This window comes from Meleagris gallopavo, chromosome 3, assembly GCF_000146605.3.
Source record: "Meleagris gallopavo isolate NT-WF06-2002-E0010 breed Aviagen turkey brand Nicholas breeding stock chromosome 3, Turkey_5.1, whole genome shotgun sequence".
Classification (NCBI taxonomy): domain Eukaryota; kingdom Metazoa; phylum Chordata; class Aves; order Galliformes; family Phasianidae; genus Meleagris; species Meleagris gallopavo.
This window is the reverse complement of record NC_015013.2, coordinates 59,567,417-59,583,115: the sequence shown is the minus strand read 5'-3', so window position 1 is coordinate 59,583,115 and position 15,699 is coordinate 59,567,417. Positions and strand designations below refer to the sequence as shown.

The 15,699-nt window shown below is 38.6% G+C and overlaps 1 protein-coding gene across 1 annotated transcript in view; it reads left to right on the top strand.

The window, feature by feature from the left end:
• Positions 1 to 15,248, top strand: part of LOC100543767 (brefeldin A-inhibited guanine nucleotide-exchange protein 1) — a 56,645-nt gene extending 41,397 nt beyond the window's left edge. The window contains exon 23 of the mRNA XM_019614353.2: positions 15,195 to 15,248. Within this exon, the coding sequence (XP_019469898.1) occupies positions 15,195 to 15,248 (54 nt within the window). The remainder of the gene's footprint in view (positions 1 to 15,194) is intronic.
• Positions 15,249 to 15,699: the final 451 nt, after the last annotated feature.

Sequence of the window (15,699 nt, the reverse complement as noted above, 5' to 3'; positions counted from 1 at the left end):
TCCCTAAATGCTTCTTGTATAAAAGGTAGCTCTTAAAATCATGACAGTAATTACACATTCTCAGGCCAACATCATCTTTTGCAGTCCGAGCGTTTAATTGATTGGTCTTCCCTGAAAGTATCTTACATAATACCAAACTTCATTATTCGGATTTTTTTTCCAGCTGCAAGATGTTGTTTATTGTATCAAAAATCATAACTACTAGCAGTTGTTACTAATCCAAAGGTGTTTATTGTTTTTTTTTCGCTGGATATTTTGACATAGTGACATAGGGAGGAAATTAAGCCTGGTAACTCACGTCCCGTGTCTTTCTACCCACCAGGTTTTGTCTGGGCTGATGCAGAATAGTCAGCTCCAGGTTTCATGTATTTTTTCGTGTAAATTTGTTCTTTCTGAAAGACATTTTCTGTATGTAAGAAACATTACATTTCTTTCCCTCGTCACCTAATGAAATACGGGTAATTAGAAACTTTTTGTTGTGTGCATAGCAGCTTACTTTCAAGCTGTGTAAGGAGGGAGTTTATCTTTAAAATTGTCCATTTGCACAGCATCAGGCATCTAGCTAACAGGATTACATTGAAAGGTCCCTACACTGCTGGTTGTGCTGCTCTTTGTCTGTTACATTCTAGGAAAGTTTACTGTAAACATACTGCATTGTGTGCAGTCCATAAAAGGTCTTGGGGAAAAAAGCTCTTCTCAGTTGGATATAAAAATTTTAATAGAAGGAACAAAAGCTGCCAGCGTGTTGTGTCAGAATCCAGGCTGTGGGTTTGTCTGCTTGGAAGGGCAGCTAATAGCAGGACCTAGCTGACAAAACAAATTCCCTGTGTGTATAAAGAGCGCTCGTTTGTGTGCAGACTGGGACCCAAGAAGTTCTCTTCAAATCTCCAAATTGCAAAAAATATGAAGCGATAAAGATATGTAACTAATGTGCACTTTAAAGAGAAGTGTGCATGTGCTGCTTGGAATTCTGAAAGTATTAACTGAAGAGGGCTGAAATGCAGTTTTAAAAGGCTCTTCAAATGCTCTCTGATCGTGCAGTCTTTCAGCATCTTGCTGATGTAGGATCCAGGATCCTTCTGCAGTGTGGATGTAAAAGCTTCATGCTGTTTGTGCTGCCATTACAGGCATATGTGGGAGATTAGTAAGTACTGAACCTTAGTTTTTCTAAGACAAGCAAGTTTGGAATAGATCTCTAGCCTCAGGGGTGGGAAGATTGACCTTTACCTGCACAGATTTCTGAATGGCCTGGGACAACCTCACCAGCATCATTTCTATCTGTCTCTCTTTACCTGTCCTGCTATCATTTTTCTCGTGTCTTGTTGCATGTACTTACAACCATGTTCTAATGGAGGTAAGCTAACTAGTTGTCAATACTAAAAGGCATATACATGTTGCAAATGCTGCATGCATTGAAGAACTTCAGTATGAACATTTAAAAATGCCTTTTGAAGACAATTACTGTGTTCCGGATTCAATTTGGTGGGAGGAATGTTGGATGAGCAAAATTTCTGTTCATAGTTTGGATGATGCTCTTTTCGATAGACTGCTTTTGTCATTTATCAAATCCAGTTGTTCGTTTTAGATGCAAACCCAGAATTTTCAGTGATCTTTTCGATGGAGATTGACATGGTATTGTACCATTGTCTGCTGTTTGCATGTGCTATAGGCATTTATTTTCACAATATACAAGTCGCCATTGTCCATGCAAAGTTTATTTTCTGGTTGTGATTGTTCTTCTGAAACACACTGCAGAGTAAACAAGAGGGATGAATAGAGATTTTTTGCTATTGCAAATCAAGATATATTAAAAAAAATAAATCCTTCCCTCTTCTTGCTTGCTGTGCTTGGGCTTTAGCACGTTTCTCTTTGTGGTAGAGTTCTTGTGCGCTTTCACAAAGGTTTCAAATGTAGCTTGGTAGCAGTAGGGTTTGGTTGGCCACGTGAACTGCTTTTCAGGTTGCCTTCTCCATCTGAGGTGTAAAGTGCAGTTTATGTCAGATTTATGGGGCTAATTTAAGAGGTGTATAGTGGGAATTGTTGTGAATATAATCAATTGTTGGCTGTGTAGAATGGCAGTGCTGACAAGCTTTAACCTCCCTTGAGAAAGGAAATGGTTGGCAGGGTGCACGTAAAAATATTTTTGTAGAAAACAAGGTAGATTGTATTTGAGTTGGAAGACTGTTGGTGGGAAATGAGTATCAAATAATTGCTTTTTGTCTTAGAAAAAGAAGATAAAACAGGTGTTTTTTCAGGTGGAGCTCTGATTTCATTCTGAAATACATCATGAATGAAAGCCTTTTGATATTTTGAAAGTTCTAATATTGATTTTTTGATCTATTTTTAAAACAGTCTTGGAAGACTTGTAACGTAAGGCAGCTTTTAAGAGTATTTATTCTGCTTACTTCAGAGCAGTGATTGGAATGATAAAGCTTAGAAAGAGAAATTGTTGTATGACAACAGTATGTGCATCTGTTTCTTACAGTGAGATGCCTGTCCTGTTTTGTAGTTTCTTTCCTAGTTGATCTGTTTGCATATCCTTTTCCGGTGTGTTATTCCTGTAATGGCCAGCTTTTTCTCTTTTCCTTTGGATTTCATCTGTATTTATTTCCCATCTCCTGTTAGTCTTATTGCATTAGTTTATTTTTTTATTCAGCATGACAGCAGCGTCCATTCTTGTGGGTCTTTGTTGTACAAAGTTAGAAAAAAAAAAAAACCTAGCTTTGTTTCTTGACATGGGATTCATGTCCTTTTCTGTAGGCTTTCAGTGAGTAGTTATGGTTGAGCTGGCATTTTGTTGGTTTGTTGTTAAATACATCACCTTGTTTAGCTGTCATGTAGGACTGTCACGTGGGTGACATCAGCCACTGTCTTTTTGTCTTCCTTTCCTGTTTTTGGGGAAACCCCTGAAAATCACAAAGGCTCACAAAGGCCAAGGTGAAGAAGTCTTGTCTTTTTAGAGGGCAACCTGTCTATCCACTGGTGTTGATTATTTTAAGTCTCTGGTGCTTTAAAGTAAATGCAGGCTGCCAGGAGCCTGGAAAGCAAGAGCAGTGAGATTGTGCATGGCTCTCATGCAGGTCTAAGAAGGGCAGCCACAGATTGGTGATTGACTTTAAAATAGGAGAAAGAGTGTTTCACGTTTCCAGCATTGAGCCATGGATTTCCTGTATGTATTTTTGTATGGGAAAGACTGCTGAGCATTACAGGGACACTTGACAGGATGTTTTCATCTCAGAAGGATGATGGAGCATCGGTGCTGAAATGATGGGAAGCACAACTGCAGGTGGAGAGGAGGAAAGAGAATTGAGGAGAAAGCTTTAATCTGTTGGAGGAGACAAAACCGCACGACGCGTGTTTGCAAGCACAAAATATGTGTTCTGGCTGTGCTAGTCAGGCAGCACCATGAAGTGCTCTGTACATAGCTGACAGCTGCTACCATGCCCTTTCCTGGAGTAAATAGTAGAGGAAACAGTAGGTTATTGTTAGGCAAACCAAGCCTTAATGTAAAGTATACTCAGAAACTCTTTAAACAACCAGGGAAGACAGAAAGCACTTCTGTGAGGTTTTTATAGGTAGAGGATACTGTACAAGGACACTTGAGCAGATGTGCTTAGTTTCTATGAAAAACACCTAGTGCCAGAACTTTAAATCTCACTGATACCAACAAACAGAAACCCTGGCATATGTGCTTTATGGATGTCTTAACGAATGCAGGAGAGTGTCAAATGGAAATAACTGTTTTGAGGACAAGGTAGATGATATTTGTTATGTCATGCTTCCTATTCTGAGTGTAAATGTGAAAGAGCTTTCTAAAAATAGGCATGTTGACTCCCTGGATTTTGCAATACCTGGCAGAACTCCCTTATTGATTTCCAGTAAGTCTTAGGGCACTGAGAAAACTCCGAAGAACTGGAAGAAATCAGCTACTGTGCCAACACTGTTAAAAGGATGAATAGGATGACCTCAGTAATTAGTATTGTAATGGCCAGATGTTAGTGTCAGCAAGGTAGAGAAGTAGCTGACATGCGGTGAGTGAGAATGAAAATACCAGTTGGCAAGAATTTCAAGAAGATTTAACATCTGTTGTCCCCCCAACCTCCTCCCCCCCCCCCAAAAGTACCCTCCACCAGTGTGAGTATTAGTGAAACACAACACAACCTGTGTTGTTCAGTTCTTAACTTTACAATGTTGGAAGTAACAACTGCCAAACTAATACTTAAAAATATGTGTGTATAAATATTGACAGATTTTTTTGCTATTTTCCCACTTTCATGTTGCTTCTATCCAGTCATCTTAGCTTCTGCCCTCTTTGGTGCTGGAGATTCTGCTTGTGTTTCTTTCTGGGCTTTTGGGTTTGGTTTTCTTTGTACTGTTGCTTTTGTTTTTTATGTTTGAAGTTTTGTATTCTTTGTAGTCAGTGCAGGCACATTAGTAGATAATGAGATTTTGGTTGGAAGCAAGAGATGTTAAAAGAGTTCCTGAGAAACATGAGCTCATGGAAAGATGCTGTAGTTGAGCAGCTTCGAAGCCTGGATTGGGAATGTGAGGGTTTTACTGACTCGGTACCTGAAACAGCTTTTATGGTAATTCCTTTTATGAATAATTCCTGGTTTTTGGATGGATTCTATTATTTGAGACATGCTTGAAGAGGTGTACAAAGAAAAGCACAAAAGTTGAGATTCCTAGATCTGTTGTTTCTATTTGGACATGGGAGGGAGAACAGTGTGCTGGTTTTATTAGCATTACACTTGTGTTTTGGTCTGTTCTTTCAAAAAAAATTTGTTCTAATTCAAGGAAAAATTGTTTCAGAGATTGTTTGCATCTGGCTTTTCAGAACTTTATAAATGTATTCCCACTGGACTGTTACTCGTCCAAAAAAAAAAAATGTTTTTTGGAAATTAATAAAAAATTGGCATTTGATTTCATGGGCATTTAAGTGAAGTTATGTTTTTAAGCGCTGTACTGAGAAACTCATGTATTTCATATGTTGTAGAAGTGCTGTTTAAGAGGAAGCACACATGCATTCCTACCAAACAAATACTATTTTGAGAGAGAGAATTTCACCTCCTCCATCATCTGCCCACTGAACTTTGCCTCTTCAGCCACAACTTCCTGAACCATTGCTGCACTCCAATGGAGTTTATTCTGTGAAGCAGGCTGCTTGTGGCTTTTTTCTAAGCTGCCATCAAATACGCTCCTGTTTGTGAAGGATTCCAAGGCAGTTATGTATTTGGTTGCAATATCTGATTAGATTTCCAAAATATTTTTTCTGCTCAGTTTTAATGTATTTCATCCTCCTGTGACTTTATTATTGTTTTTGGAGCTGGAACAAAGCACAGTTTTTCAACAGCTTCTCAGGTGGACCTGGAAAGAAAAAACTGTAAAGCAGATAAACACTTTACCAAAGCAGTGGCCAGTAGCCCCTGTCTAATTAGATAATTTCATGTGGCTGCTTATTTCATTGGCCCAGATTCTGACTTCTGCAAGTGTACTGTTCTTGTATTATTTAATTTTTCAGCTATCCAGAGCTCATTCTAATTGCATTATATAAGTAGGGTTGGTTGTGGTTTTTTGTGATATGTGCCTTACATATTGCATTTGTGTCTCCTACCCTGGCTTTTGATTGTGGAATTACATACACACCTAAACAACTCAATTTTACCCAAACCAAGAGATTCTCCTGCTGAGACATCTCTGCTGTAACTGCTGTGAGCTTTCCTTTCCACTGCAGTTGACAATTTCTGTCTGGGATGCATTACTTTTATTACTCCCAACTCTTCCCATACCCCACGCATCATATATGTTATCCATTATGAGATTGCATGGTTATTGATGTTAGGCTGCATAATTGGGTTATGTTCAAATGTCTGTGGTCTACTGCCCCTAGATCTTCTTTCATTTTGTGATTTTCTTGGGTCAGAAAAAACATCAAGGTGTTCTTAAGAGACTTGAAAATGCTACATATTTTCATTTAAATATAGTTTATTCAATCTCTATTTGCCTGTGTTTTTAAGTGCAGAGGAAGATGAATGCAAAAAACATTCAATTGAGGATTTGAATCCTGCATTTGTTGTCCGTAGCACTTCATGTTTTGATAATTTTGACAGGTTTGGGAATGTTATTTGTTCATTTCACATACCAGTGTATGTGAAATGTATGACTAGGTGTTTAAATAGTTCATGTGTAGAGATTTTGAGCGGTGCTGGGCGGAGAGATGTTTTAGTACTTTATGTTTTCATTTTGTGTGAATGTGGGAATCTTGAGCATCAATTTTCACAGCAGTGAATTGCCAGGAATGTCTGAATGACCAGCACGCTTCTGTACCGCAGTGCTGCTTTGCAGCTAGGGGGCAACTGGAGGGAGCAAATACATATACTTGGAAATTGTGGTGAAAGTGTTGGGCTCTACTACTAAGTTGTTAGATAGCATTGTATTCTACAGGGCTCAGCTGTACAGGTACCTTTGAGGTACACTTATGCATTTTTCAACCTGTTCTGTAAATTTAATACAAATTACTTCTTACTGTAATTAGTGTGTCACTGGTTTGATTTCTTTGATAGCTTCAAATCACATGAATTCTAAAACTGTGCTACAGATTTAAACTGATGATGCCATGACAAAGTAGTACTTCTAATGCAGGTAATAAATTGTGTGTAAAAGTCTGGACAGTACTGTTGCATGGACCAAGAGCATAGCAGCTTATAAAAAGCCATAGTGTTCCTGGAACTCAGGAGAGCTAGAAAATCCAGAATCTTAGCCTAGCTTGCTTCATTTGGCTAATGGATGGTAACATTAGCAAGAGCGTGTATTGCGTCTTGTACAGTATATAGGAAAGGGGATAGGAATTAATTAACCTCTGTTTCATTATTCTGAAATGGAAACAGAGCTTTATAAAGCTGTAAGTAAAATTGCCAGAGTAGGGGAGCCGCATTTGCATAACATTTTGAAAGCTGGATGAAGACTGCCTAAATGCCTAAGAAATATGATTAACATTTTCTTTACCTGCAGTGAAATGAGACTCTTAGATTTTTTTTTTTCCATTTGTAATTTAAGCCATGACACTGTTTTGTGTAATTGTGTGCTCATCTTGTACGTATAAGTAGATGTAGAATACTTAGACATTTGGCAATATGGAGAAATAGTTTTCTCCTTTGAGGTTGTCTCTCTTCTTTGCCATGACTGGGGGGAAAATGGTTAGTGGTTTGGAGGAGCATTAGCTTTGTGTCTGAGAAGCAGAAAGGAAGAGGAGATAAGTTTGACCTGCCTACCTGAGTCTTAATGTTGTATTTTCAAGCTCTAGACAAAAATCTGTATTAGATTCCTAATGCTCTTCTGTAAAAAAGGAGAAAGGGCATTTGGACCATTTGATCCTTCATCCACCGGCTTTCACCTAAAAGCGGAAGCTGCAGTCTGTCTGCTTGGTTGCTCTGCAGTCCTTCCAGTATTGAACTTCAGGCAGGTAACATGGCATTGAGATGCTTCCTGCCTCTACCCCTGGGGAGTTTTTATGCTTTTGTGTAGGATTCCACTTGAATAACAGCCCCTTCAAAGCAAAAACCTTCCCCCTGTCCAGAGGCCCTCTCAGAAAGTCTGGGTCAAGGTGAAATATCCTCGCAATGAAATGAAGGACTTTAATTTCTCTATGAACGAGCAAGAAAAGTGTAACCTTAAGGCTTTAAAAAACAAGTTAGGGGCTATTAGCAGTGTACATTGTGTGTGTGTGTGTGTGTGTGTGTAAATATATATATATGCATATATATTTTTAAAGAAGGGGGAAAAAAGCTATGAATAGCACAGATTATATGTAACCTAGTAGATGCCTCTGTGATGATCAGCATTAGCTGCTGATGGAAGATGGCTGCAAATAGATTGCCTAGAAATAGCGAGAGTTGTGTGCCAGCTTCTAAAATGCAAAGAAACTTCTACCGATAATTAGTTTCCGTATGTAACAGGGAAGGTAGTTTTGGAAGGTCTGTTGTGGTTATAATTTGTTTTATCCTATGTCCAACGATGCTCTTAAAGTTCAGTAAAAAGTGTAAGTAATTGCTGTTAAACAAATTACATGGAAAAAAAATCAGCTGTGCTAGTCAATGTACACTTTTTCATAGCAGATTGTCATGAAATCGTGGATTCAATTAATACTGAATAGAACGCCTTGACAGTTGTGTATTCTGTAGATATTTTTTTCTCTCTTAAGTATAGTTTGATAGTTTATAGGTAATCATTAAACTGTGGCTATCTCGTATCTTGAAAATATGCTGTCACCATTTCTGTAGCACACGGAACTACAGAAAGGGGAAGTGTCATAATGCTTTTCAAGTAGATTTTTATCAGTAGCATAAGTCAGACATGAACTTTCACGTGACTTTTAAAGTTTTAGTGCTTGAAATGGATAGAAGTCTAGCAGTGTCATTTGTTTTCCTTCTTGATTTTTTTGTCCCTACTTTCTGACCACTTCTGAAATTGACTAGTGAGCAAGCCGCCTAATGGGCACTACATATATTTTGACCATTTCTGAGGGTATAATGGAACTTCTAAGGATCTTCGATATAAATTTGAAATAAAGATTAGGAATGCTGGGATAATTCACGCTACTGGTTACTTAACAGATGAGTATGTGAAATCTCACGTAGGTATTCAATGTTTTATAGTAAATGACTGCCCTGTAGTCAGGTAGTTGATAGCTACATATCTAATTTTGTGAGTTTCAACTCTGGATTATTATTATTATTATTTTTAACAAAACAAAAAGGTTCAAAATAAACCTGTCAAGATAAACACCAACTTAGAGATAACTACGCTCATGTGCCTGGCTTAGAATAATCAACATTATATGCCAAGATTTGTTTTATTCTGTGAATCCTTTCATGGATGCTTATCACATCTAATTAGTAAATTGTGTGCTTGCATTCATGAATGTAACAGCAGAGATGTCACTGCTTTTTGTATCAGAGAATCATAGAATGGCTTGAGTTGGAAGGGACCTCAAGGATCATCAAGCTCCAACCCCCCCTGGTGCATGCAAGGCCATCAATCCCCCCATTTAATACTAGACCAGGTTGTCCAGGGCCCCATCCAACCTGGCCTTGAACACCTCCTGGAATGGAGCATTCAAATCCTCTCTGGGCAGCCTGTTCCAGCACCTCACCACTCTCTCTGTAAAGAACTTCCTCTGATATCCAACCTTAATCTTCTCTCCCTCAACTTAAAACCATTTCCCCTTATCCTGCCATTATCTACCCTTGTAAAGAGTTGGGTCCCCAGCTGTTCATAGGGTCCCTTTAGGTACTGGAGTGCTGCATTGAGATCACCCTGCAGCCTTCTCAGACTGAACAAGCTCAGCTCCCTGAGCCTGTCTTCGTATCTTGGCTAACATGTGAAACTTGAGCATCCTCAATGTATGTAGTAGTAGTTTGTAGTAGCTGATTTTTAAAATTATGGAGTAAGAGTGGATTATCATAAGTATGGTGGTATGAGTAGGAAGATTTTCTCAGTTTGAAGTTTAAATCAAAACTGTCATTAACTCATTGGAATTACAGTTCTTAGAGGGTCTCTAATCTTGGATGTTTAATAAACTATATAATATTAGCATTTTATTGATCCCTAACAAAGGAGAGCGAAGTAGTAGATGTTAGCGTCAATCTACTTTATGTTTTTAAAGAAGAATGTGCTGGGGATTAAGGGAGTGGGAAATCTTGAGAACGTCGGACTGTCACATCTGAATTGTAGCATAACACAAAACTGGTGGAGAACAGAATGGATGTGTGCATTATAGTGAGGAAGCAGCAGCACAGACTTGGCAGGTGAAGATGAACCATCACGTATCTGTAAGGCAGTCAGTGAGCATGTAGGTAAGTGTGTGGAAATTCAGTTTTACACTGCTTTTCAATTCCACTGAACCTCAACCTGCTTGCTTTGTAAAGGTATTGAGTTATTCTGTTTCCCAGCAGGTATTAAAATTTTATAAAGGCATATGCTGTTTCAGGGTGAATTATGAGGTGATGAAGATTGACAAGAATAAATATATGAAAGAGCAAAATCAACCTGTTGAAACCTGTAGTTGTGTTACACTAGTTCACTCATAGAGAAATTTGCAGTTGTCGTTCAGTGCAAACTAATCAGTATGAGAAGCAGGACAGAGGAAGTGGAGGAGAGAACTGGTCTCAGTTGTGTGTGTGTGTGTGTGTGTGTGTTGTGCGTGCCACCAGAGGCTCTCACTGAGACTTTTATCCATCAGTGGAAACAGAATTGAAGTTGCTGTGAGTGATTCCATGGAACTATTGATTCCTTTGTCAAAAAGACAAATTGGAAAACAGAAAGAAGAAAATGAAATTGTTAAATTGCTTTGTAAAGATTCCACGTATTCCACATAACAGTTTTGCTGTCTCCCAAAGAGACGGTGGAGTGAGAAAATACTCATAGGAGGTCAGCAAGAGTGGCCAAAGTTATTCTTCTAAAAGAGGTCAAGTTGAGTATTCCTCTTGCTTCTTGGTTGTGAAAAGAAAGTGGATGTGAAGGGAGTCTATAAGGTTGTAACTGAAGGGAGAACAAGTACTTGTAATTTCTCATTATGCAGGTACAGAAAACCTGTAAAGAACACAGCTTAATTAAAGTGAAATGATAAATACTATTTCCTACAGCTTGTAATTACACTGATCCCTAAAGTTTAAGTGCCTTCAGTAATTACATGAAACTTTTCCAAGAGTTGTCAAACGTGAAGGAACAGTCCTTGTGCTTGAGAGCATAAGCAACAGGTGGGTTGGTGCTGGTAAGAGGGGACAGTTTTGGAGATTCTGTAGTTCACTTAGACACAATAATCGCAGCAAAATGTGAATTAGATGTTGGGGACATTAGGATTGGCTTTTTTGTTGTTGTTTGTTTGTTTTTTGCCAATTTACTGGCTTTATTTCTGACTTTTGGGCTTGTTTTCATAGAAACGTGGAATGGCCTGGGTTGAAAAGCACCACAGTGATCATCTAGTTTCAACACCTATGCTGTGTGCAGGGTCGCCAACCACCAGACCAGGCTGCCCAGAGCCACATCCAGCCTGGCCTTGGATGCCTCCAGGGATGGGGCATCCGCAACCTCCTTGGGCAACCTGTTGCAGTGTAACACCATCCTCTTTGTGAAAAACTTCCTCCTAAATATCTAACCTAAGCCTCCCCTGTTTCGATTTAAAACCATTCCCCCTTGTCCTATCACTATCCACCCTTGTAAACATACTTTCCCCCTCCTGTCTGTATGCTCCCTTCAAGTACTGGAAGGCCACAGTAGGTCTCCCCTCAACTTAGCTTAGTCCAAGCTAAACAAGCCCGGTTCCCTCAACCTTTCCTCATTGTAGAGGTGCTCCAGCCCTCTGATCATCTTAGTGGCCCACCTCTGGATCCGTTCTCAAAGCTCCACATCCTTCTTGTACTGGGGGCCCCAGGCCTGGACGCAGTATTCCAGATGGGACCTCAGAGAGCCAAGTAGAGTCACCTCCCTCTCCCTGCTGGCCACTCCTCTTTTAACGCAGCCCAGTTTTCCCTGTCCTCAATTACATGAACTTCCTTTAAAAAACTGAGATATGGTTGCTCTGGTTGTGTTTGCAGTTTTGGACCCTGGTCTGCTTATGTATTTCCTCAGACATTCGTTGGCTGGCAAGTTTAATTGGTTGACTTCTGTGTCTCTCATTTGAAGTTTATTTTCATTTAGTTCATCACATCTGCAGTCAGGTGAAATGGTTTTGAGCTGGCTAGTGCAGAAGTTCAAAATATTACTAAGTTGTCTTTGAATTCTTTTTTTGATGTTTAATTTTATGTGTTCAAAAGCATGCTTAGCCATAGCTACGTTTTCTTTCCTTTAAATGGACTCATGCTACTGCATGAAAATCCCTGTCTGAGGACATGCAATTATAATGAAAATGCTGGTTTTCTGGGAATGATGTTATGAAGTGAAGGTACAAATTTTGGAATTAAACTTTGCATGTTGGTGTAAGAAGTTGTGCTGTATGTGATGTAGGAAGAACAGAATATTTACATAACACGAGGGGAGCTGAATTGATGCAAAATGTTACAGCTTAACTTTTTAAGTAATGTTTAGTAAGGCCTTAAAACATTTTATTTGTAAATAAGCCAACTATTTAGGTGGAGTGGTCATAACTTTTTTCTTTAAGTTTCTGCTGATATTGGTGCTGAGGAAAACAATGAGAAACTGGATTTGTTACTGTCAGATCACCTGTCATTTGTTCTGCTGTTTGTATGTAGTTGATCCTGTTATGAGAGCATAAGCTTTTGAAACAAGACTCAGTTGAAAAGCAAGGTGCTTAGCCTAGGAGTCTTCATGTGCACCAGGTCAGTATGCCACTGTCAGTCCCGCTTGGCTCTTGGCTGGCTTTGCAGAAAGGTTCAGCAAGCCCACCCCACACTGCTGCTCAGCCTTCCCAGCTTTCTGTGGCAGCTTTCCTGTACAAAAGTTTGAGCAACCAGCGTGTGTGAAAACACACAGATGACAATGCAGCAATATGAAACTGAATCCTATCTTGAGTCAGGTACTTCATGAGATGGTTCTGTTGAATGTATGTGATGCTTTTTCAGTTTTCAATGCAGTCAAAAATACCATATTTTAAACCATAATTGATTAAATTTTAAGAGTTACTCAGAATTGTTTCTGTTTAGCCTTTTGTTTATCTCACTCTTCAACTGCAAGGGAATGTTGAGGTGAGGTTCTTGTGTAACAAATACTTTGAAAATGGGTGAGTTGAGTCAGAAACGCTGATTGAAAGGAACTAAGAAGGCTGCTGGTGGAAGCAGGGCCACGGACCAGCTGGAGGCCTCTCTAGCAGCAGGCCACCACTTCTCTGGGCAGCCTAGTGCAAAAGGGATTACATTGGTAGCAGCACATCAGATTGTGCACAACTCTCTCCCTTAGAGGAATGTATTTGGTGGAAGAATCCAGCAAGTGTATTACAGAGGGATAAGGTACTATTTTAGTACCAGGTCTTTGTTGTTTTTTCTTTTAATTGGGCTGCCCACATTTGCCTACTTTGAGCTTAAAGGTCAGACTTAAAGATGCTCTTCAGAAAGAAACTTATTGTGTCCTTTCAGACAAGGGATGGATTCATGAGATTTTGATCTGTATATATTTAATTTCAGATATGCTTTTCCAAGCAGAGAGAAATGATTGGATTGAAAATGCTTTCCCTATTTCAAATGCAATTTACCTTCTGCTGCAAAATTTGTTTCTGCTTCTCTCATCTTTGTATTTTGGCAGAAACTCATGTTTTTCCAAGCAGAGTATGAGGATTGGGTTTGACACAGTTCTTGAGTTTTTGATCCTAGAAATAAGGAAAGCTAACCTACTGCATTAATAGGAGGGGAAAAAAACCTAACTTAACATGAAGAGGAACAGTTTGTGTTACCACCTTGTTCCGTTCTGTATAAGATACTATGCTACATTTCTTACAGCTTTCACCAGAAATACACATAATCAGCTCTTTTATCTGCCTGCCTGTATTTATGAGTTTGTTTTAACTTCTCAAAATAAAAAAAGGTTCTACATTATTTTTTAGTAGATAAGGCATACTCTTCATAAAAAGCTTATTAGGATGCCTGATAAACAGCCGAGGAGGCTAGAAATAAATCAGTTTTCCAGCTACAGTTTCAGTCCTGGTCTGTCTCCTGACTCAGACTATTAGGTAAATGTTCATAATGTGTCCTGAGTTAAAATTTCCTCCTCAAGCTGATGTAGGGAGGAAAAAAAATCACAGATTAAATATGGATCTGTGATTTTTTTGCTCCCATATGTGTATGTGTGTGTGTGTATATGCACACGCTCAGTTTTGGAGAGATACGTAGCCTGAATTTTCTTCTTTCTGCTGTTAACCCAAATAGCTATATTATATTCAGTGTGCAAAGTGAAAAACGCAAACACTTAGATCCAAATTTGTTTCTTAAAAAATGCATCAGTGATAACAAGGGCTTTTCATAGAATCGTTTGAGTTGGAAGGGACCTTTAAAGGTCATCTAGTCCTGCTCCCCTGCGTTGAACAGGGACACCTACAGCTTGGTCATGTGCTTGGAGCCCCATTCAGCCTGACCTTGAGTGTCTCCAGGGACAGGCATCCTTTTGACTTCTCTCAACTTCAGAGGATAACGTGTTGAGCTACTGTGGCATATTGAGAGTTATTGATGATTCACCTTCTCCAGAAGTAGGCAAACATGTTTTACAGCTTAAAACAATGGAGACACTGATTTCCTGGTGGATTGGAGGAAACATAAACCACACACGCTGTGTACGCCTTTTCAAACAGGTGGCCCAAGCTAGAATTTTGCTGTCTGAAAGAACATTCACTTGGATAAATTGCTGAAAAAAGTGAGAATAGGACTGGATATTTTAGGTCATTTCTCTTTGATAAATATGCTGAGAAAGTGCTGTGTACCATCAGTTGAATCAGTAGGAAGTATTGGGAAAATATTCCTATTAACTTGTACGAACTGCTCTGGAGAAATATGAAAGGGTTATGTAGTACTATGAACCATTAAATTTTATCATTCCTTAAGACTTCTTTTTTTTTTTTCTCCTTTCCTCCTTTTTTAAGTTTGAAATGTAATTCAGTGAGTAAATTCTTAAGTCTTTCTTGTGGAATAGCAGATATTTCCATGAACTGCATGTGCATTGAGTGCTTTATGATGTTATGTTGCATGACAGAGAGAATGTGACTATAAAGTCTGTTGTAAATCTCATTTATTTAAAGACATAATTATTGATTTATAATTAGTATTTTCTTTTTCCTTGTTGTGGGTTAGTCAGATGGTACTTATGATTCTTGGGATGAGTATTTGAAAAGTCAAATCAATTAGGTATTAAGGCAGAAAAGCTGCTGATTTGTCTCTTAAGACTTGCAGTGGTTTTCATAGTCTGACACGCTGTTACCAGGTAAGAGAGAGACAACACTAACAGAATTCTTGTATACTGATCAGAAAACCATATGCTACTGCATTCAGTAAAAGGATATTTTCTGTAAATTACATTTCCTCCAATCTAAATAGCTTTAATATATCCTTTTATGAGACTTTTCTAGGTGATCGGTTTTAATTTGGTTGTTTCTCTACGGTTTTGTTCTCCTCAATTCTTTAGTAAAGTAATAAATGGTCTCCTTCAGAACGTGTTTACTCCTTGAATTTAATTTTCTGTTCTTTCTGTGATTCTAGTCTGTTACAATTAACATCCCATATTTCCCCAGCAACAGCAGTAATTGTGGCTAAAGCACTTCTTTTTCAGTATGTTACCCTCAGCCACAACGTAAAACCAGATGAAAGAATTGATTCATGTTTTAAAAATCAAGTACAAATTAAACTTTCAGTTAAAAGCTTCCAACTTTTAGTTTTTAAAATCCAGTGTAACTGTGTTATGTTTCAACTGGTAAGGTCCCTGTGCAGGCATGCACAGACATTGCTCTGTCATAATACAGGTGATGTGATGAGGAAGGTTGCATGTTACACAAAGCCTTTCAACTCACTGAACAACATTTTTCAGTTCTTCATTCTGAGAAGGCTTTCTTTGTCCTGAGTAGTGTTTGATTTACTGGTCTGCATAGCATGCATATGCTGCTTAATTTAAGCAAAATAAAAATATGATCAAAATACCTGTGGGAACTTAGTAGTTTTCAAAACACTGTGTTGCCAGCTTCTTTTTTCTTTTTTCTTTTTTTTTTTT